The sequence below is a fragment of the Lonchura striata genome, chromosome 3, assembly GCF_046129695.1.
Source record: "Lonchura striata isolate bLonStr1 chromosome 3, bLonStr1.mat, whole genome shotgun sequence".
Lineage (NCBI taxonomy): Eukaryota > Metazoa > Chordata > Aves > Passeriformes > Estrildidae > Lonchura > Lonchura striata.
Window position 1 is genome coordinate 40,264,936 of NC_134605.1, and position 23,711 is coordinate 40,288,646.

Here is a 23,711-nt window from a genome sequence, read left to right on the forward strand (position 1 = left end):
TTCAACCTCACTTCTACTTCCTGCTGTCCTTCACCACTGATAAGCTTTGGCCCAGTGGAATTTAGGGAGTGAGAACTTCAGACATGTGTCTGATACCACTGCTATTAACAGAATCATATTTATGAAAAAAAAAAAATCCTAATTCTTCAGTTTCCACTCTCCATAACAGGTATGTTAACCTCAGAGAAAGGAATGCAAAGCAGGGAAATGTTTGCTCCTGGAATTTTAGGCTCATTTGATACAACTGTGAAGACACCTAAAAAAATCAAACCCTTAGAAAACCCAATCCCAAATTCAGTATTTTGTTACTGAAACCAAAAATACACTGAAACAACAGTTATTTCAAGCTATTTTTGTTTGGTACCCAAGTTTATCTTATGCCATCATTCAAAGATATTTCAGATGAGAATTACTCAAAGCCATCAAATTCCCTTTGATATCACTTACTTGCTTCTCTGTCTTGGCAACTTCAAGCCCTACTCCATAGGGCTGACTTCCTTTATAGCGTGGAGGACACGGCAAGCAGTGGAAACCCGGATTTGTGTTCACACAGCGATGGACCTGATTCACTTTAAAGCAAACATCTGACACAGCTATACACTGCAGGTTAAGAAAGAAAAAAAAAAAAGGAGCAATCAATTAGATGGCTCTGTAATTCCCAAATAATGAATTTGTCATGGTGATTTCCTGATGTTAATGGAAACAAAGCCAATACCTCATCAAGATCCTCGCAGAAGGTACCATTGCCAAGGTATCCTGCTGGACATGCCCCACAGGACCAAGACCCATCTGGGTAACTGTTGCATTCTGCTCCAGGAAAGCAAGGATTTGACAAACACCCATCTGGCAAAGACACACAAAACTGAAAATTAAATAAGGAGCATAAAAGGCATGTAAAACTTCATTTAAGAAACAGGTATTCTCTGGTCAGTAGCTTAAATCACACTTGCTGCAATGGACTCTTATGAAACCCCTGAAGTTAGGGTTAAGTGCATTTAAGAAAAATTACTATTGATTTGATATGAAAAAATTAGATTGCTACACCCAGTTGAATACATTAGAGCATATTCAATCCCTATTTAAGAAAGGCATACTTCTTCAAGAAAGTTGGTATTGCAAATATATAAAAAACCCCACTAAATAGCACTCAAAATAGTTAAATGTCCTCTACTGAAACAAAGGTATAATTAGCAGATTCCTGTAGTGTGACTTGATAATGACCCATTAAAGAGATAACAGCAATAATAGTGACTCAGACTGAGTAAAGAATGAACACCAACCAATTGGGCAATCCTTCTTATTGCACATATCATGTTGCTTGGTATCTCCCACACATGGCTTTCCTCCATACTGTGGCTCTGGACTGTTACAGAGCCGAGACCTCTCACGAATTCCTCCTCCACAGGTGACAGTGCAGGCAGACCACGGAGACCAAGGACCCCACTGGCCATTCACTAAGATATGTAAAAGAACAGAGAATCACAGGCAATAAAGTGGGGATATCTGGTGCCAATGACAACCCTTCATCGGATCGCTGACTAGAGACAGTTCCTCACTATGTATGTGGAAAGATGATAGCAGACGTTTGCACTGAGATAGCAATATTTCAGAAACAAACTAATGAAAAATACCCAACTGTTTCCTAGGCATTTTTTGGCCAATAATTCAGAAGACCAAGCCATGCCCATTAGATATGCAAAGAGAAAAAAAGGAGGAAAAATTATATAAAAGGAAAGTGAAAGTGTATGGAATGAAAGGTCTAAAAAAGGTTTAAAAGTGTAGACAAATAAGAAAGAATTATAACATCAATTGTGTTGAATGTGTAAAAAATGTGTGCACAAATATCAAAGAAATCTGGCTATTGGGGGATTGTATATCTATTCCTAACAAGTACAGAGAGCTTCCTTTTAGAAAGGAAGTGTTTATTTTTGATATGCAGAGACACATCACTAAAATGGAAATTTCTCAAACTCTTAATATTTAAAGCCAAATTATAATTTGCAAGGTTTACAAAACCTCTGACTGCATTCTTGTCTTCATTGTCAAAACACCTTTGTGTGTTATTTCACTCATAAGATAAAATTTTGTTTTCCATCATTGAAATTCACTGTCATTTAGATCTGAATAAAGAGAAGAAATCCAGCTGGAATATTGTATTACTTTTGATTCAAGACCACAGACATACCTGGACATGGAACCTTCTCACACTTCTCCGTTTCACGCCCATTTCCCACACAGTTTTTCCCACCCATCTGGGGAATAGGAGAATTGCAGAGGCGGATGCGGGTGATATTTCCCACTCCACAGGTAACTGAACAGGAAGACCAGGGAGACCAGTGACTCCAGCCACCATCTTGACGTACTGCCAGAGAAAAGAGGACACATCAAGCAAACAGCCCACCTGCAGCAGTAACACAAACTCACTTATGAGGTTAGCCTTCTAATGAGCCTCTCACTGCATCTGATTAAAGTCCCATCTCTTTCCCACCATTTCACTTACAAAGCCCAGCATGCCAGCTCAGGTACTCAAGAACAGCTTTCTTAGGAATTTCAGTAACCAATATAAGACTAACAATTATTTCAGATATTTTACTTAAAAATAAATTTTTCCAATGAAACAAACACTTGTTCAAAACGTACATTTGGACATCTAGCAGCCTCAGCTGCTAGATATTGCCTTAGGTATTATATCAGCCTGGATATCACAGGTACTTCCAATAGCATTAACTACTGTATTTCTGGAATATCATCCTTGTAAGTGCCTTAAATAATAAAGTAGTTTGATATTTATCAGAAATCTTCAATTATTACTGTATTCCTGAGCACAGCTAAGTTAATGGAATGGCCCAACAATGATTGAATGGCAGACGTAAACACAGCCTTGAATATCATGTTTACAAACTAAGTGTAATATCCAAACAGAGTTCAAACAAAATACTCCAGTCATAATGTTAAAGAAAGGATCACCCATCTTTTTTTTTAACATAGCTAAGCCCAGAATGTACATACCTATTAAATTGTCAGGAAAGGGAGAAACATTTGAAAGGGGAAAATTGGCAAAGAATCTAATGACAGCCACTTTAATTGTGCATATAGGATTTCTCAGGTGCATACTGTCCTGACTAAACTTGGTTTTGCTTTGAGATGTCAAAAGAAGCTTTTAAAAAGGAAGAAATACATTACTTACTGCGATGATCACATTTCTTAAAGCTGCACATCCTTGTTTGGATGTGGGGGCCTGTACAAGCACTCCTGGTGACATCACATGACCTTCCTCGCATCTGTGTCCCAGAGCCACAGGTAACTGAGCACTTTGTCCAGTCGGACCATGGTGACCAGCCCTCCTCACTGTCATCAGCTGCAGAGCAAGAGGTAAGAAAAAGTGCTTAGCTTTGAAAGTTGCTCTACTATCCTACTTAGAAGATATTACCTTTTCTTTTTCTGCAGAATATGTACTTTAACATGGAGAACTCTCCTTTTCTAATTTTGCTTTACCAAGCTGCCACTGATGGTACAGAATTATGGTGTAATATAATGAGGGGTTACTTGAGATAAGAATCCTGGATCTTCATGAATTTGTGTGCAGTGTGTTTGCACACTGATCTTTGAAGCAAGAAGCACTGATCTTTGAAGGAAAAACATCTTGTCTCTAGAATGAACTGAGCCAAACCCTGAGTCCAAACTGCCTTTGGTTTCAGAATAGAGGTCAGTGTGATATGTGGCCCCACCTTTGAAAGCTGCATAATGGTGAACATGATCAAGAGCACATTATAAGAATTATACCCTATGCTCTGAATGACTAAAAAAATGTGAAACGTGACTGGGGAGAAACATGCATTTAATATTTTATGCCCAAGATAGCTAAGCAGTTTATCACCTTAATTCTAAGTAACCAATATAATCAATGAAGACAGACCAGATCCTTCAGAGGGTAACTTCAAGCACCCAAGTTATTTTGTATGATCTTTGTATACATACAGTTCTATATTTGATCTTACCTGCCTTGACATCTTAGTCTTTGGCATTATTCAAAGTCACTACTAGTGTTTTTGAAAGCTCAAAAAAACTATCTTTCTCCTCAGCTAAATACTCACAATGAGAGCAGACTGGACAGCATTCACCTTCAACAAAAACTGGATCGGCACAGGAAACTGCTGGGCAGGTGATTTGATTGCATACAATTTTGGAATCCTAAAGGCAAAGAAATCAATTTACTAATTTATGCTCACAGAGAGGTAAATGAAGGTAGGCATCTGGGGAAGGTTTTTGTTGAAATGCTTTGATTTGTTCTATCATGGACATAGGGACTTCCTTTTTATAAATGTCATTAAGTCCAGCCACACTATAAGTAAATATGACCTGATGTGGACAGTTGAACTGTAACTCCATTTCTGCAGAGAAGAGTATTTCCAAAACCTTACCTGGCAAATGCACTTGGTGCAGCTATCCACAATCCAGCTTTCATTATCTTCAAAGACACGGCCATCCTGCCAGCAAACCAGTTGGTTCTTCATTGTTTTGTTAGGCCCAATCAGTTCCCACATAATTTGGTTCTCTTCAGACTAAAAGATGAATTTAATGAAAACAAACTGTGTATTTCATAAGCAAACTGTTTTAAATAGACAAAACTGAGCTACAACCAGACAAAATTCTTCCATCAAAAATTTTATTTTTTTGTTCATAAGGAATCTTAAGTATTGCAGTCCTGCATAGCAATTCTAGCAATGGTACAAACACAGTGACAATACTAAGGAAAATCTGCTCTTAGTCTTTTTGCTTTCCTCTGCTACAGCTTCACTTCAGGTGAGAAGACTTTAGTCCTGACACATATGGCATACGAAGAAAATGCTTTTAGAAATAATTAGCTGATTTGGAATAAGAAGAGGGCCAGACTTCAGCAAAACATTACTATCATACTTCAACTATAAAAATCCCATACATTTACTTGCAGTTTAGGTACCCCATGTAGACACTTATTGAGGTATTCATAAATGGTGTAAACATAGTAAAAAGCCCATACTTTAACGGCATGCAAGCAAGGTTGAGATTGCTAGCTTTCAATTTCCAAGCCTTCAGAAGGATTTCCCCTGTGTATGAATGCATATGTCTGTGTGCTTTTTTAAACCAAGCCTTGACTAAAGTGTTGTACTCAAGAACTACCAAACTAGTGTCAATGAAAAGAGGACATCTTTACATTATGTAGATACACTAACAGGTGTTCATATGCAATACAGAAATCTCTGTTAAATACCCCGGCATAAAATAAGGAAGGAAAGAGCACTGCACAGCAGACCCCTGTCAGTTCTCCAGACTTGCAGGTACCTACCACTTTTTGGAGGTTGTCAGCCAGGTTGTTCACCACGATGCGCAGGCCAGTGAGCTCTGTGAACATCGATCCCAGCTCTTCACAGGAGCGGTCACAGAACTTGGCCTTCTCCGGTTTCTCACCCACGTACTCGGTTGTGACTGCGGGGCTCAAGTGAAGGATTTCAGTGCTCTCATTGATGGTGTTCACTTCAGCTGGTAGCAAGAGAATGAAAGAGAAGAGCAGCATATACAAAGCTCTTCCACAGATTACAGATTCTGCTGAAATCACAGACTGGCACCCATAGGTAGGGTTTAAACACATCTATTTTGGCACAGCTTCATGCTTATTATACCCATGAATAAAAAAGGGGTTACATGTCAGCTGGTTCCAGTTATAGGCTTTCCCTTTTCAAAATTAAGATCCAAGCTGTGTCTGACGGCCCTCACTTTAAAATTGCTGGCACTGCAACACATTCATTTATGAAGATGGCTAACAAAAGGACACAGTATCAAAAAAACAAACCTATTTTATCCACTCAGACATAAAAGGTTTCAGATTTTTTTATGACCTATCACATTTCCTCTAGGCAGAGAAAAAGGCAGGAGAAAGTTTCCTTGCAGAAAGTAACTGTCCTTGCTCTTCCATAAATGCCATGGTTGGGTCAAATTTGGACCATTATTCAACGTATACCAGATTGGGCTGCTCTGTATTGCACTGCCAGTGTTAAGCTCAGAAGAGCTGTTATAAAAACAGTTTCATTCTGAAATGAAATGGAGGTCAAGTGAAGATCAGACAGATTATTTATATATCACTCCAAACATGCCTCCAAAAGGCAGACTGTAATTAAAATAGAACTTTGTATGCATTAGACAGAGAGAACTGGACATGTTTTAATATAATTTTAAAAGACATCCCTGTCTACAGTAAATTCCTGAAAAATAACAGAATGCATGATTTTAATTAATAAAAAACTACATAGATAAATAAATAAAACAGTCTGTGTTCTGTTAAGCATTTGAATCTCCATCAGGTAAATGTCTTATGGATTCCATGGACACTTTCTCTAATGACTCCATGAGAAACTCAAAGTTGGTAACAGCTATACAGCAATCCACACTTCCCTCTCTTAATAAAGACTCCTTTAACAGATTTTGTGATGTTAGAATAGCTCAAGGTTACCTAAGAGAGAAGACAAGCAAAGGATATAGCAATATAAAAGAAGAAATCAGCACAGGAACATGTGCGATAAAACATTTATGTTAAAACCCCAATATCACTCAATTTTGACAAATCACCAAAGGTGGCAAATCTTCAGAAAATTTAAGGGCTTGATTTGATGCTTTACTATACTGAAGTGTTACATATAAATAAAAAAGGAAATGAAAACAGGAGCAAAGTATTCTTTATTCCTTTGGAAGGCTAAAAACAGAAGAACAAAGAACCAACCCACAATATGACATTAAGTGACTACTTCTTAACCAAACTTAAAATTATTGGCTTGATGTGCTTTTAAATTAGCTATGAAACATCTGCCACTAGCCAAGGTCTACAAAAAATTGTTCTCAGTTTTACAAAGTTGAAGCAATTGTCCAGTTTCATTTACAGTATGGACGAAAACCACATAGCAGATCAGAACTCTGTGTCATAACAATTTATTTCAGCTGCTTTTTGATTCCCTGGAAAGAATGCAATTTTCCTACCACATTGGAACACTAGATTTCTCAGATCCCCCCACAGCACTTCTCAGATCATTAACTTCATATTTTTCAAGCCAACATGGAGTGTGCCTTGACCGGAACATTCTGAGGACATTAATAAAGTTGCAATCTCAGCAGGAAACGTAAACCAAAACTATGTTAGAAGAACTAAATCCTCACTTCCTACTGGTACTTGGCAGTGACTGAAAAAAGATGCCTGGGGATCACTGGGAAATCAGTTCTCTGCTGCTGGCTTCCTGCTAATTTCCTAAGGACCAGATGATTAAAATGAGAAACCAGAAGAGCAAAATGTGCATCCTCTCACATATGCAAATATAATTCTGTTGATATAACTCAAGAAGGGATTTTATTGATGTTCCTATTTAGGTGTGTTTTTGTCATCTCTCCTATCCAGTGCAGTATATAAATCCCGCCTAAAGGATTAGCAGCCATCAAACTACAGACATACTTTCCTACTCTCAACCAAACAGCAATCCCCAGCCACCATTTCACCATATGTCACATTCCCATATTAGGCTTAAAAATACATTGGAAAAACATAGTCCTATCTCTTTTTGTGTCCTTAGGGCTGAAGGAACTTCACTGGTAACATCAGCTTTGCTGTCATGGGACATCAACACATAAAGATGTCATTTCAGTGCCTGTACTTCAGCTCAATGAGTCTGCCATCAAAACGGGAAAATATCTTCTGGACCATAGCATCATTCATGGCTTTTCAACTGTGGTAATTGCCATTAGCAGCATCACCCAAGTTTCAATACTGGGCCCAGTATTGTTTATACCGTCCATCAGTGACTTGGATAGACAGGCAGACGCCTCCTCAGCAAGTTCACAGATGAGACAAAGCTGGGAGGAATGACCAATACCCCAGAGGGCTGTGCAGACCTTCAGAAGGACCTTAGCAGGCTGGAGAAATGGGCAGAGATGAACCATTCCACCCCTCTCCTCATCCTCAGCCATATCTAGGGTGCTGTGTCCAATTCTAGGCTCCTCAGTACAAGAAAGATATGGAGCTCCTGGACTAGCCTCAACCATGGACCACAAAGTTAAGGGACTGGAGCCTCCCTCTTATGAGGAAAGGTGGAGCTGGGCCTGTTCAGCCTCAAGGAGAGACAACTGAAAGGGGACCTCATCAAGGTGTATAAATACCTAAAGAGGAGGGAGCCAGGCTCTGTTCAGTGGTGCCAAGCAATAGGACAAGAGGCAATGAGCAGATACTGATGCACAGGAAGTTCCACCTGGATATGAGGAAGAACTTCTTTACTGTGTAGGAGACCAAGCACTGGAACAGATTGTCCAGAGAGGTTGTGGAGTCTCCCTCACTGGACATTTTCAAGAATCATCTGGACACAACCCTGTGCCACATGCTCTTGGATGACCCTCCTTGAGCAGGGAGGTTACACTGATGACGCCCTGTGGTCCTTTTCAACCTGACTCATTCCATGAGCATGTAATAAATCTGGATAGGCAATGTCAGACTCTGACATGCACATAAAAACCTCTCAAGTAATTTTGATGGCCTCACTGTGCTATTAGTTCTTTTCTGTTACTGCACAAGAAATTTCCATCTTGTAGTGTTCTCTTGGTGTTGTAAAGTAAAAGCAGAAATACTGTGAATTGAATTATTTGCTGAAAAATTCCCAGTAAGGATAAAACAAAAACCCCAAATCTGTATAATTTATAGAACTGAAAATTTGGCAATATTTGGCAATTGACAGATGTGATAAAAATACATTAAGAAAATATTATCTGTTGGTTATCAGCAGCTTACAGCTGTACAAGAATTCCTCCTAAGGTATGTATTAGCATGAAGAATTAAATTATTCCTGTAGGCTGCCATTTGTTTCCTCTTCACAGTAGAGGTACAGTAACATTCCATTTCTACTTGGTGATATTTCAAAACATTTGAAGAAGTCAAGATGTGCTATTGTTTAATTTCTGGGTTTTGCATAAACAAGGAAAAAATTGAGTTCAATCTGCTTAACTGATTTTCTATATACCACATATTTTAGCAAAGTTATGGAAATAATGGCATTTCAGGTGACAGAAGTTTCAAACAAAACCCTGAAGTCCTGTCTTGTGCACCTACAACATTGCTCTGACAGATTGAGCTGGTTTTGACTCTTGTCTGAGCTCTTGTCATCTACAAGCACTGGGAAGTAAAACAGTCAGCACCTCCTATAAGCTTGAGTACAAAACCTTAGCACATATTTGACAAATAATCCTAATTCTTTTATGGGGAAACCACTTCACACAGAGTGCTTCCCTCCTGGCAGGGTAAGCACTAACTGGAATAACAAGAACACGTCAGCCCATAACATACATGCCTTCCATGTATCTTCCTTTGATTTCTTACTTTCCCGAGGCTGTCTTGATTAACATTACTTTGGGAGTCAAACCAAAAGCCACTTTCAGTCAAAGGTACTGCCAAGGAAGGAATTCAGTGTCATTAAGAATTGTAGACTAATTTGTGGGCCCATTGACAGTTAGCAGCAGAATTCAGAAGCAACACTACTTGCCTTGTGTGCAAAGAATTGCAGAAAACTCATGTAAGAAAATATGCATTTTCCTACCTATGCTTTTTCCCCTTTAATTTCTACTAATTTATTGCACTTTTTCCCCCAACTTAAAAACAGGTTCAGAGTTTTAAACCTAAATAACTGAACTAAAATAATAGGATAGAGAATAGAAATGACATCATAAAAACATAAAAGTTCCCACTACCACCAAAAAGCAACTTATGCTCCTTTTCATTTCAAAGGGATCTGTTGCCTGGTTTTAGGATAATATTTCACAACTGATATTTCTAATTTTCAGATTCAACTGAACAGTATTAACAAGATAACAAAAACCTTACTTGACTGGCTTCTCTGGCATCCTTTCTTACGCAGAACATCCTCTATTGAAGTATCAAAGATTAACTGAATATTTTGCAAAAGACCCTGTAATAATAATTTTAAAAAGCAATTAAAAGCAGTAAGATCAAATTTTGAGTAACTAATAACTGATCTGTCTCAATTCCATGCTACTGGCTGGATTCAGACATAAGCAAATACATAAAAAACAACCTACAAGACATTAAACCTGACACAAAAATAAAAAAAAAAAAGTGGTTATAGCTTTGTTATATACAATTTTAGTATTATAAGCTGCAAAACTAGGTATGTTCTGAAACATGTAATAATAAAAGATATTAATCTGCTACAAGCTGAAATCTCCATTTTCATAGTGAATTTTATATTTGTCATAGAGTCAAAGGCAACTTCTCTGCCCCATCACACTTCCATCCTTGGCCAGTCATTCCCATGCACCATAGTTCACAGCCTCCTCAATTGTACTGACCCTACTCTGAGACAACCTCTATAACCAGACTGGCATCTATTTAATTTGGGAAAAAAAACTCTCCAAGAAAATAATAAATTAAAAATTAGATTGTTTCAGTGAGCCACTTAACAGTACAGCTTCAGAACCAGTTGTATGAGCACTACTGATGGAATAACAATCATAATCCTGGAGGCAGGAATAGAGGAGGCTGTAGGCAAGAACTTCTCAAGTCCCTGCCAAAACTGGTCATCCCATGGAGCCAAACTCCAGCATGTCAGGCTCTGGCTGAAAACTAGATGGTACAACATGATGAGAAAGAAAGGGCTTTTTGAAATTTTTGGAGCCATGAGTTCAAGTTTGTCTTCAGCTGTGATTGAAAAGAAGCCAGCCTTAAAGCAGTTGGGCCAGATCATTTCACTAAATTATGAGGTGGAAGGTCGCTTTCATTTGATAGAAAAACCAAAAAGCTTATAATTGCTTCATCTCAAATGTTTTTCACAAAAATAAAAATAATCTCATTTACAGGACTGATCAAAACTTTTTGTTGCATTTCTTTTCTCAATTTTTTTCCTTTTAAAATATAAACTGAAAAGAAACATTCAAAATGGCAAAACAGGATGTTCTGTTACAGGATGGCCCAACACCACATGCTTCAGCTCCATTAAGAATTCTTTTTCTTCTTTTTTCAAATAGAAAAATAAAAATATTGACATGTTTTCATGATTTCAATAGACTAATTCATTGTAAAAACAGTGCTTCAGAAAATTTGCAAAAAATTCTACAAATCACCACAAAAACCCAACATCTCTAGAAGTCTTACATCTGGAAAAGGGATGGTTGCACAGGAAAGCAAAAAATTGGTTTTGCACACTTTTTCTGGATTTTGCTTTGCCCTTGCTTTCAGGAACCCCAAAATCACACAACACAGATCCAGCAATTAATAAAAGCACACTCTGAAGAAAGTCTGCTTGGGAACACCTGTGACCCCATCAAATCCCAGAGGCACTTGGACAACGAAACTGTGTCTACTGCACCTTCCCAAACTACTTGCAGTTACCTTCTTACCACACCAGAGATCCAAGCTTCTGCAGGTCACCTACCCTGAAATGATTCTCCCGAGTAGACCCTTTTGCCACATACAGCCTGCTGCTCTCTGCCTTCAGCTGCTCATAGAAAGGCTCCTCCAGGATGAAGCTGTCAATAAGGTCACAGCCAACATAGAGGTTGTAGTTCTCCCCTGTTATCTGCACGGTGAGGTTCTTCCACTGGGAGTCAGCAAGGTCCACATCTTCCAGGGAAATCACGTTCTGGAAGCCATCCACCCAATAGATAAGGTCCAGGGTGTTGGCCCGGCCATTGGAAATGATCTCAAACTGCCTCTCACTGATGCCAGGACCCTCTAAAGCAAGGATTGTGCCTCTAGATTGCCTGTCTTGCCTCAGGGTGGCTGAGAGGATAAAGCCCTCATTCTGTCGGATTAGTTTTAGGATCTTTTTTAGTTTCTCCGGTTTACATGGAGGTATATGGTCAAACCGAATGAAACGATATGCTGGCATAGTGGGGTCTGGGCCCCGGAACACCTTTGCTCCAATTGTCTTTCGGTTTATGTTACTGACTTGAAGTAAATCAAAGGTAGTCTCTTCTTCCTTGTTACCATCTGAAAAAGTTAACAGCGTGTGACAATGTGTCTACAAAAAGTCTCACAAGAAACAGCACTGTACAGCACACTTAGTAACTGCAATTGTGTGACAGACATTAGGGACCAGCAGAGTAAACCCAGTGCTTTCAGACCTGCACAAATGGAACTGTTATTACAAGAAGGAGAGTGAATCTTATTTTCTACCTGACATTTTAATATACATAACAATTCTCTCCTTCTCTGCACAGAAATACTTTTCATTATACGTTTATACGTATGGCTTCATATTTTACAGCACTATATAGTGTGGGAACTCAAAATGTCTCTCAGACATTTTTAGAGGTTCCAGGCCTTGGTCAGAAGCATTCTAGACCCTGGCAGACAGCTGAAAAACAACTGTGATTTTGAGTTTGAGCCATGGAATGAATTACCAACTTTGGAGGTGGAACAAGCAATCACAAAAGGTTAGATAGTATAGTATAAGTAGTTACGAAGTAGAGGGGAGATTTTTTTAGTATTGTACAGGGGGGTTTTAGCACATGTACAGGGGGGTTTTCGCTTTGTACATGGGGGTCAGAAGTTCTAAGATGGAGGAAAGTGGGCTGAACCCATCCTTCTTCCTTCTTCTTCCTTACCTCCATGTTCTTGGTGATGTTGGCACTCACAGATTGGTTTAGAGTAGAAAAACACTTGGCAACGTAGGTAGTAGGTATTGGGGAATAATTGTAAACATGTTATACGTAATATATCTTATAAAAGATAGCAGCAACCCTGGGCGGAGAGAGAGACGAAGAAGACAGCAGATAGAGAGGATGTCAGGGTGTGTGTGTGCCTCTACCCAGGCCACTGATCAAATAGCTGCAGTCCAAGAACATAATCTGTTAGATAACTAGCAATAAACTGCCTTGAGACCGAACAGCTAAGCCTGCAGAGTTTTTCTTTGGAAGCACGGGTTGGAGGAGGAATTTCACCACCACATGTGGCCCCAAAACAAGGCTGGGGTTCTCACATCTGGCGTCCCTTGGCGGGCATCAACAAAAAGAAGAAAAAGAAACATCAAACAACCTCCAACCTTCATCGGCAGAAAAAGAAAGAAGAAAAAAAAAAGAGAAAAAAAAAAAAAAAAGAAGTGCAGTACACACTCTCCGCATTTTCAAGAAGAGAGGGAGCGGAAAGCTCAAGATAAGAACTTGACCTTCACCAAGGCATTTCGTCTGGAGGACAGCCAGGAGGAGAGAAACCAGAAGCGCGCCTGGGATTCCTCGCCTGTGGCCTGCTGGATGATGGACAGTGCCATCTCCGGACTGACTTCATGCTGACTCAGCTTTTGGTGAGAATGGTTGAAATTAAGAACATGGGGAGGGAAGGAATTTTCCCAAGGACACACCAAAGATATTTTTTAGCCCTATAGGGCGAAACTTCTACCCATCAGGTAGAGACAGCTCAAATGAAATGAAAGCTTTGTTATCATAGGTGCGGTGTAGTCACTCGCACACAGATATATATTTTTTCTTGGGATTGAATTTTTGGCAAAAGATCAATAAGTAACTTTATTACTGAGCCACAAAAGGACAAAAAGATAAGACTGCTGCAAAACTTTTGCTTTTAACAAGGACAATATTATAGCCAGCTCTACAGCACGGCACGTCCAGCCGGACAGCTGGGGTTTCTATGGGAGCACAAAGGGGGAAGATCGCCCAGCCAGCAGCTTGGGGCAGTTTTCCTCACCACAGATCCAGGGAAAGCAGGACTGCCTTCCATGGACAATCAGGGGATGGTCTGTCATCATGCCCTGTGTGTCCGGGTTCCCACTGTTCCTCAGTTTCCCTCGAACCTCAATCCCTGAGCTCCTCCAATGCAAATCCCCCAGACAGAGAGATAAGCCAAGCACAGCCGCAGCCCCCGGTGGGGGAAGGGACCAAGCGCTGCTCGAGTCCGAACCCGCGGCGAGAGGGGCAGCGGCGGCGGCGGCGTCTCCGGTGGGGGAGGGTGCAGAGTGAGTGCAGAGCAGAGAGGGAAGAGGAGGGGAGAGGAGAAATCCCTCGTGGCTGCTCGGGCTGGGAGTTCAAAACAGCCCGCGGTGCAGGCGAGAGGGGACAGCAGGAACAGCGCAGACACAGGGCGGCAGGTGCGCGGGTGCAGCGGCCAGGCGTCCCGAGCGTCCCGTGATGCATTTGGTGTCGAGAATCCGTGAAGCCGCAAGAGCGGCCACCCAAGAGGCGGGGGGCAGCTCCCGGACCGCGGCAGCCAGTCCCGCTGAGGAAATAGCAGAGGGACAGCGAGAGGCGTCCCTTGCTGCAGTTCAGGCGGCGGGCACGCGCGTGAAGGTCGAGCAAAGCCCGAGAGCCACGGGTGCAAGGAATTTCTCGCATCTGGAACGCGTGGGACGGGGCGCAGGCGGGGCGGGGCTGGTGCGCACGGGCTGTGGGTGCTGGGACAGTCAGGAGAGGGGCAAAGCGAGATGGGAAACATCGGGGCCGGAATGGGAACAGAGAGGGTGATTGCGTCAGCCCGGGGGGGATGGCAGTGGCTCTGAACCAGGCACTGCGAGCCGGAGTTAGGCGAAAGCACGGCCGGGACCAGAGCAGGAGCGTCCTCACCCCCGGGGTGACACAGGCAGGGACGGGGCGTGGCCAGGATGACTCAGGGCATGGTCCGTCGCGGTTCCCATGGCAACAGCCAGCACAAACCCACAGCCACCCCTGTGAGTTTCAGACATGACCAGAACAGAATAGTTATTGCATCAAAAACTAGTTACACATTAATCGGTTGTTAGAAGAAATGTTAGACTGAAAGTTTATCAGGAATTAGTACAGGGTTTGCGAATGTAAATCAATTGTCGGAAGTACATATTGGAGAGCGGAGTGCACCGAACGGTAGAGCGGGGTCTTTCGCATCTCGAGCGCGGCACAGGCACTGACAGCGTCAGCGGCGGCGGCGGCCGCCAGCCAGCCAAGTGCCCACAGGCTGCGCGGTGACCGCGCGGGGGGGGAATCCCGAGCGCGGGACGCGGCGCGGGGCACGGCGGCGGCGGGGAGCGGCGGTCGCGCGCTGATGACGTCAGCAGAGCGCCGAACCACGCTGAGCAGGGACAGACACCGGGGCCGGGCGGGACGACCCAGACTGGGACTGGAACGGTGCCGGGTTCAGTCGGGCGTGAGAGGGGACATTCCCGAGCTCACGGCCGTGGCCGGGGTCGGCGCGGCAGGGTGCAGTCGGGGCTGGTGTTCCTTCTCTCGTTCCCATGGTGACACAGACAGAGACGGGTGAATCCAGAATGCACACTGCGTTTGCAGAAGTTAAAGCGAACGCAGAAGTGTCAGAGAGGGACAGATTGCAAGCACGGGTTCAGTGCAGCCGACACTGGGCGTGAGCGGGGGCTGAGAGCAGGAGAGAGACACAGTCACCCCAATGCGGGCAGAAGCGGGGTGTGACTGTGCCAGAACTGCTCCCCTCCTCTCCGCTCGGGCTCGTGCAAGCGGGGACTGGGCAGAGCCAAGGCAGGGATTTCTTTGGTCACTGCCTCTCCACAGCAGAGCTGCGGTGTGACAGATGCTGAGGCTTTTTCCACTGCAGTGCACATCCAAACATTAACAACAAATACACGGCACAGCCCAGAAACCACAGCAGCCAAAGTAAATAACTTTTTGCAATCACATCTATTACACCAAATGTCCCACAGCAATGATGAGATGGAATTCCAACATTCACCCAAAAAATAAGATACAGCTAAGTCGCCACTTGAAATTATAAGGACCTTCTTCAAACTTCTCCTATGTTTCTAAATGCTAACCCCAGATTTTTTAGTTAGGTGACAGAATTGATCAGCACATGCACTCATCCGGTGTGGTGAAGTGATATTGTTTATAGAACATAATGTGAAAAAGAGATAGTATAATGAGAATTGAGATAGAGAATTGAATAGCATGAAACTTTAGTAATTTATTATGTTAAGGTTTAAGTTAAGTTGTATTTTAGCATTTTATTAATAATAGAATTGAATTTTATATATAGTTTAAGTTTAAGTATTGTTTAATTAGAGTATATCACTTTAAGTTTATCTTAGTTTGGGCCCTGAAAAAGTTAAGTTTATAAGTGTTTAATTGATAATGAATTTATATATTGTTAATTTGATATATATATAGGTTTCATAAAGTTAATATAATTTAGGGATTTTTTTACCAATATTTTATATGTTAAGTTTAAGTAGTGTTTCATTCAAAAAATTATTTTAAGTTTTTCAAAGGTTAAGTTTGTTCAATTAACAAAGTTTAGTTGTTTTTCTTTAAGAATAATAAGGTTTTGACTGAAAGAGTTTATGAGATGATAATGAATATTAAGTTAAAGGGAAAACAGTCTATCAGATTTTTGGTTTTAGTCTTTTCTGTTTTATTGTAAGTTTATCAGTGTATAAGAGTCTTGAAGAAATTTATTCTGAGTTTTTCTGAGATCGATTTCATTGTTTAATGATCACTTGTTTATTTTGTTATTTCTTTGTGTAATGATACAAAGAGTGTTTGTTTCCAAATTCTTTCTTTTGCGTTTAACTATTTAAGTGTTTTATAAATGTTATTGTTAAGAAATTTTATCATGTTATCAGGTGAAGCTCTGTGCTTTGTTCTTTCATAGCGAATTTTCGTATGTTTTATTGTTGTTTTTGTAATCTCATCCAGGTTACATGTCATTCTGAAGTTTCATTTTGGACTTTAACTATGTTGTGCATTTTTCTAGGTGAACTCTCTGGTTTGTTTTTATATTTCTTGTGAGTGGAATCATTGCATCTCTATTTTTTAACACTCTTGAATGTTTTTTAGAAAATCTCAGAGACAAATGCCTGAAGCATTCTGACAATGTTTTATCAATGTTTATTTTATGGTTTCTTTCAATTGAAAACACATCTGTTTCCTTCAAAGGAGTTTCAAGAAGAATGAATCCTCGTGTCATTTGATCAATTTATCAGTTTGAACTTTGAGTGTTTATTTTATATGAAAATGTTATAATAAGTTATGTTTTAGGTATCATATATGTAATGTTAGTATAAGCTTTGTTTAAGATAGTATGATAAAGAGCATCACTCCAATTTAAAGTTTGGGTTTTGGCCAGGCCCTGATTTTAACTTGGACGGATGAGTTTGCCAGCAAAATTCAGAGGTTTTTGCACAAAAATGAATGTTGTATAGATCATTTTGATCCATCAATTCGATCCTACAAATTTGACAGCTGACACAGCTTTGGGGTGAGACTTGTCAGCCCTGCCCGGGAAGGGAATGCAAATTTTCACTGAAACAAGTGTTTCAGCTGTTTGCAGACTCTGAACCACTGGCACAATGTTTCTGATAATTATGCTTTGTTCAATTTTATATATGTTATTTAGAATCTTTCTTTTGAACTCTTTTGAATTGTTATTGATTTTGATAAGTTTTCTGCATTTTATTATTACGATATTTTGTCTTGTTCTATATTATGTTTTATATTTTAACCTTCTTGTTTCAAAAGAGAAGAAGAGAAAGAGAGAAAAAAGAAAAAAGGTGTAAAGAGAGAAAAGAAGAGAAGTGAAGAAGTGCCTGAAATAAGGCTGGAATAAGCAATGAAAATTTTGCATATTTTAATCTTTTGAGATTGTTCTTTTGTAGATTTGATTTCACTGATTGTCGAGGAAAATATGAGGAGAGTGCCAGACACTGGACGATCAAATTGAAAAAATCAGTCAAGTTAATAACTTTGAGCAAGGTTCGTGGTAATGTTTTCATGAAGTTTAAAATAGATCTTTGTTTTTATCTTACAGGCCCTCAAAAGGTGCTCTTATAGATTTAGAGATAATGGCTCAGATCATTGTTAAGGCAAACACTGGATTGCTGACAATGTCAGGCAGAGATTTCCTAATCATTCATTTACATTTAAAGAAAGAAAAAATATTTTGAGTGGACAATCCAAAGTCACAAGATTTTTCAATCACGTTGTTAGAATACCCAGAAGTTTGCACAGTTCATTTTTTTAGCTCACAATACGTTAAATGCAAAAATAAGTTTTAGAGAAAAATCAAAAATAAGTTAAGAATTAATAGAAAAGATTACAGTGTTTACTGATAGTTCAAGGAAAACTCACAAATCACATGGAAAATTCCAAAAATAGAGAAATGGGAATCAGATGTAAAAAATGGTAAAAGACTCACCACAAATTGTAAAATTAGTAGTAATAGTCAGGGTTTTTCAGTTATTTCAGAAGCCATCAATCTGATCACAGATTCAGTGTATATTGCAAATGTGACCAAACAATTAGAGGAATCACTTTTAAAACATATGGACAATGAAGTTTTATATTCGTATCTATTATGTATGAAAATAATCCTAAAAGACAGAGAACATAAATATTTTGTTATGCACATCAGAATGCATTCTTCATTTCTGAGGTTTTTAGTAAAAGTAAATGTTCATGTAGACAGATTCACAGTGTCCATCTCACAAACACTGCCAGACATTTTTGAGCAAGAAAAATTGAGCCATGCATTTTTTCACAAAAGTATACAAACATTGATGGAATCCTTTCGCTTTCTAAAGGTCAGGCAAAGGAAATCATCAACGCTTGTCAGAGTGTCAGTTTGTACAGCGTCCTGTATTTACAGGAGTGACCAATTTGAGAGGTTTGAAAAAAGTCTTCAGCTGTGGCAAACTGATGTCACAAAATATGCATTTTTTGAGAAGCTTGAAAACATTTGTGTTTCAGTTGATATGTTTTCACATTTATGTTTCAGTTCACACATTTTCAGGAGCAATTTTTGGATCATGACATACAGGAGAAACCACAGAATATATCATACCTTGAAATCCATTTGGATAAACAGAAAAGGAGGAGACAGGAGCAACATCTCACATGCAGTTGAACAAAATTTTCTATGTGAATTGTCAGACATTTTACAAACAGTGCACGAGCAGTGCTAAGGGAAAATTCTTCAGTTTTGGTCAAAAACCCAGAGTCAGGACAAATTGAAAGTTCATTTACATTAATAACTTGGGGCAAGGGTTTTGTTTGTGTTTCTATAGAACGAGGATCGAAGTGGGTGTCGGCAAGGCACGTGAAACCTCATCGGGTACAGATGCCAGTGAACATGGACCAGAGAAGCAGAGAAGCAAGCACGCAGACAAAGATGGACAGCAACGCTGCAGACGTCTCGTCAGACAACGATTGGGAACTCAGAGACTTGGGGTTTTTCTGGGGAATCAAGTGTTGTTTGGATGTTGCTGCATTGCGGGGTTTCTCACAGAGGTTGGGGACATGGACATGGGGTTCAGACAGATAGTGCTCATGTGCTTCATTCCTTTGCTTGTTGCCTTGGGCAATGGGACAGGCTTTCCCATGAGACAACCAAGGGAAAAGGTGTGGGAGACTTTGGCAAAGGCAGCGGGTCTGGACAGCATTTGCCTGACCCATTCAGAACTGGGGAAACAATTTTTGACATGCTTGGTAGGTGTGCCAGTGAAGGAATGTCCAATTCCAGGGGACACCCCTCCAAAAAGGTTCTGAAGTCCTTTTCGGATCCTATGGAGGGATGGCGTGTCTGGACACAGTTCCTTCCTGTGGCTCACTTTGAACCTCCAGAGTTGGAAAATTTTTGGATCGACAAAAATGGGATTTGGTACCGAATTCAATCCATTGAGAGTGGCAAAGATAGATAATCAGATAGTAGATATCATTCCAAATCAGTTCTTTCATAGAAATGCCTGGTGCAATCACACCAAAGCGATGAGCAAACTATCCCTTCAACACCCAGCCACTTTACCGTAGGGAATGTTTTTTCATTTGCGGGGACAGAATTTGGCCTGCTATCCCTGCAAAAGTCAAAAGCAGTCCATGCAGCATTGAGGAGCTCTCATTGATAACACCTGATTTGAAAACTTTAAAGGAGCAGACACACAGGAAAGAGAAAAGGTCCTTTGAACAATATAGCCAAATTGTGATAATGATGTCTGTATTTGGGACAAGGCTCGGAGAATTGCAGTTGCAATTTTCTCACCCCAAAAACAGCGTTGGGGGTGACCTTGACACAATTGGACCACATAGCATGCTGGATTGAGTAAACATAATCGTGCCATTTCATCTGCACTGAGTGACATGTTAACAGATATCAGCAGTGCAAGACAAGCGGTGCTTCAGAACAAGGCGGCAGTTGGTTATTTGCTGCTGTCACACGGGCACAGATGTGAAAAATTTGAGGGGACATGCTGCATGAACTTGCTTGATCATTCAAAATCTATTCATGAAAATATGAAACAAATGCAAAGTAGTATCAGCAAATTGAGAAAAAAGAAACTTACAAGATTCTGGTGAAATGATTTCATTGGCTTTTTTAATCTTTCACCATTGTGGAAAAACTTTTTTAAATAGTGTTATATATTCTTATAGCGTTTGTAGTTCTACTTGTTCTGCCATGCATTTTCATGTGCATTCAAAGAGCCTTGAACAACATGGCAAAGCAGGTGTTTCTGGTTCAAACAGGGAGGGGAGATGTGGGAACTCAAAATGTCTCTCAGACATTTTTAGAGGTTCCAGGCCTTGGTCAGAAGCATTCTAGACCCTGGCAGACAGCTGAAAAACAACTGTGATTTTGAGTTTGAGCCATGGAATGAATTACCAACTTTGGAGGTGGAACAAGCAATCACAAAAGGTTAGATAGTATAGTATAAGTAGTTACGAAGTAGAGGGGAAATTTTTTTAGTATTGTACAGGGGGGTTTTAGCACATGTACAGGGGGGTTTTCGCTTTGTACATGGGGGTCAGAAGTTCTAAGATGGAGGAAAGTGGGCTGAACCCATCCTTCTTCCTTCTTCTTCCTTACCTCCATGTTCTTGGTAATGTTGGCACTCACAGATTGGTTTAGAGTAGAAAAACACTTGGCAACGTAGGTAGTAGGTATTGGGGAATAATTGTAAACATGTTATACGTAATATATCTTATAAAAGATAGCAGCAACCCTGGGCGGAGAGAGAGACGAAGAAGACAGCAGATAGAGAGGATGTCAGGGTGTGTGTGTGCCTCTACCCAGGCCACTGATCAAATAGCTGCAGTCCAAGAACATAATCTGTTAGATAACTAGCAATAAACTGCCTTGAGACCGAACAGCTAAGCCTGCAGAGTTTTTCTTTGGAAGCACGGGTTGGAGGAGGAATTTCACCACCACATGTGGCCCCAAAACAAGGCTGGGGTTCTCACAATATAGTACATACTTTTGCATATATGTGTATTCTGCAGGCCACATATATGCCTACGCATGTATGCATGTAGCAATTTATTCATTAAATATTTTTTATAAGTGAATGGATAAGGAATTTGAGGCAACTTCTATATTTTGATTACCAGATAACGGAAAATCAAATTATGAGAATCCATGAGCTTACACAATGACCAAATAAAAAGATAATTGCTTTTTAAAGACTGTAACCAAGAAATCTAATGTAAATGAGGGTCTGGCACTGTGCCAATTTGTATTCTAGTTATATTTGGTCTGTAGATGTCTATTTCTCTACCTCTGTATTTTAATGTTCATCTCACCCAGTGATTCTGTTTATGTTACTTTCACCATACATTTCCACCACACAGAAAAGTATAACATGAGAAATCATCATTTAGCAGTGGCAAGGTATATTGACCAAAAATACCCCAGGCACTTCTGAAACAATTCTTTATAATTACTTTGCCCACTGCAGTTCAGGTAAGCCAACACTACAACATTTAACTTTGGCAGTTAGTCTATATTCAGTTAAGAAGTGTCTGAACTTACCCTGAGCATTTGAGAAAACCCACAGGGTTATTAAGACAGTAAGCCACAACAACCCTCTCCTCTTCAGCATAACTCCTATGAATAAACCAAAAAGTAGTAAGTTTTAGGGAAATCATATTTCTATAATAACTTTCTATAACTATAAAGAGTGCAATTTTCTTCATGAAATGCCATAAACAGCAACTATATATATAAAATCAGAATTTTAATTTTGACTTATTCTTGTAACGCTTATTCTGGGTCTATTCTCGATGGCAGAAGTAAAATGTGACATCAGGTGAAGGGAAGAGGAATTATGAAAATGCAAATGTCCTTAATAAAAAGGAAATGCATACAGAAAATATACATTATTATTTTCTTAATGAAATTTCAGTAGCTGGCCATATGACAGTACAGGATATACAGCATATTGCTAGCATATCTTTACTTTGGAGCATAATATTCAGACAAAAATCCTTGTAGGATAATGGGATCTAAACTGGATGATTCTGAGTAATAGGGGCACTTTTCAGTACCATTCTAAGAACACTCTCTTTCATAGATATATATAAATATACACAATCGTCTGTACCAAACCAAAGCTGGATAAAGTGACTCTTAACGTGATGCCGGGTTTGCCCTGTAGCACTGTGCACTTATAAACCACATAATTGCATCTCCATATGTGTCTCAGCTCACAATGAATGGAGCAGAAGCATTCCCCGGAATGCGTAGCAATCCAGTTCTCTGGATACAGCCAAATAACTTCAGCACTGCCAACTCCACACATTATTGCAAAGATTCAGGGATGCCGCCAGCGCTTCCTGTCTACATTTTCTTTATTCTACACGGAATTCCTATTACCTGGCATCCCCAGGGTACCACCGCGACGGCCAACTACCGGCAGCAGCCAGGATGCCTCTCTCACCTCTGGAACCCAGCGGCTCCCAGCGGGACAGAGCCTGCCTGGTGCCCCAGACCCGCCCGCCCCGCGGCTGCTCCCCTCACCCCGCACCCCGAGATCCCGCGGGGTGGGCAGCGGGGCGACTGCCCAGGGCGAGCTCCGAGCGGGCTGACAGCCCCCTCCGCCCAGAGCGGGCTTGGCGGGCACGGCACCGCCCGCCTGGCGCCTCACCTGGCATCGGGGAGCCGACGGCGCGCTGGGGCTCTGCGGGGCTCTGCGGGTCGGGAGGGAGCGTGGCGAGCCGCGCTGCTGCCGACGCCGTCTCAAGTGCCTCCGCGGCCCCGCGCCCCGCGCCTTTATGGGCTGCGGGCCGGGCCCCGCTGTCAATCAACGGCGCCGGGGTGCGCCCCCGGCTCGCCCCTCCGCGGCGCTGACACAAGCCCCGCCGCCCCCTCCCCACCTCGCCTACCTGCGGGTCCACCGCCGGCCCGGCCCGCCCCCGGCGGGCGGTGCAGGGGCGGAGCGGGGGCCGGGCAGGACGGCGGCGGCCGCCCCCGGGGAGCGACCGGCGCGGCGGGGCCGAGCGCGGCGGAGCCCCCGGGAGGCGGCGCCAGGGCCCGCGGCGGGGCGCGGCGGGGCCGGGACCCGCCGGCGGGCGAGCCGAGCCCGGTTCCGCGGCGGGATGTGCGTCCTCGGTCCCTCCGGCAGGCCCGGCTCTCCCGGCGGCACTTGCCGCTTGAGTGCTCCGTGCTCCTGCCGCCACCGCGACAAAATCCGGCCTTCTCGAGGGCTCATTTTTATCCTTTTTACTTTTAAATCGTAAAACAGCCCAAAGCCGAGACTTGCCCCGTCCCCCGGTCAGCTGGCAGAGTGCTCGCTGGATGTCAGCCAGCTGCTCCTCAAGTGAGCCCAAGCGCCTCGGTGTCGCTCTTCTGCGCGAGAAGCGCCGTGCCCTTTTCATTCCATGGAAGGCGTTGAGGGCTTACTGAGGGGTGCTCCTTGAGGAAAGAGCCTTGGCCCGGGGCTGGTGAAAGAAACCTCACTCTTAGGCTGATCCTAGACACG

General features: G+C 41.7%; 1 protein-coding gene across 1 annotated transcript in view; it reads right to left on the bottom strand.

Annotated features, from left to right (window-relative positions):
* The window catches only part of LOC116183470 (thrombospondin-2), a 39,248-nt gene extending 16,207 nt beyond the window's left edge, over window positions 1-23,041 (bottom strand). The window contains exons 1-12 of the mRNA XM_077782094.1: window positions 22,878-23,041; window positions 21,764-21,838; window positions 11,451-12,007; window positions 9,884-9,968; window positions 5,327-5,520; window positions 4,422-4,562; window positions 4,095-4,191; window positions 3,188-3,358; window positions 2,186-2,362; window positions 1,281-1,454; window positions 716-843; window positions 448-600 (exon numbers count right to left, since the gene is read on the bottom strand). Of these exons, the coding sequence (XP_077638220.1) occupies window positions 448-600; window positions 716-843; window positions 1,281-1,454; window positions 2,186-2,362; window positions 3,188-3,358; window positions 4,095-4,191; window positions 4,422-4,562; window positions 5,327-5,520; window positions 9,884-9,968; window positions 11,451-12,007; window positions 21,764-21,838; window positions 22,878-22,884 (1,959 nt within the window). The 5' untranslated portion in view covers window positions 22,885-23,041. The remainder of the gene's footprint in view (window positions 1-447; window positions 601-715; window positions 844-1,280; window positions 1,455-2,185; window positions 2,363-3,187; window positions 3,359-4,094; window positions 4,192-4,421; window positions 4,563-5,326; window positions 5,521-9,883; window positions 9,969-11,450; window positions 12,008-21,763; window positions 21,839-22,877) is intronic.
* Between the last annotated feature and the right edge of the window lie 670 nt (window positions 23,042-23,711).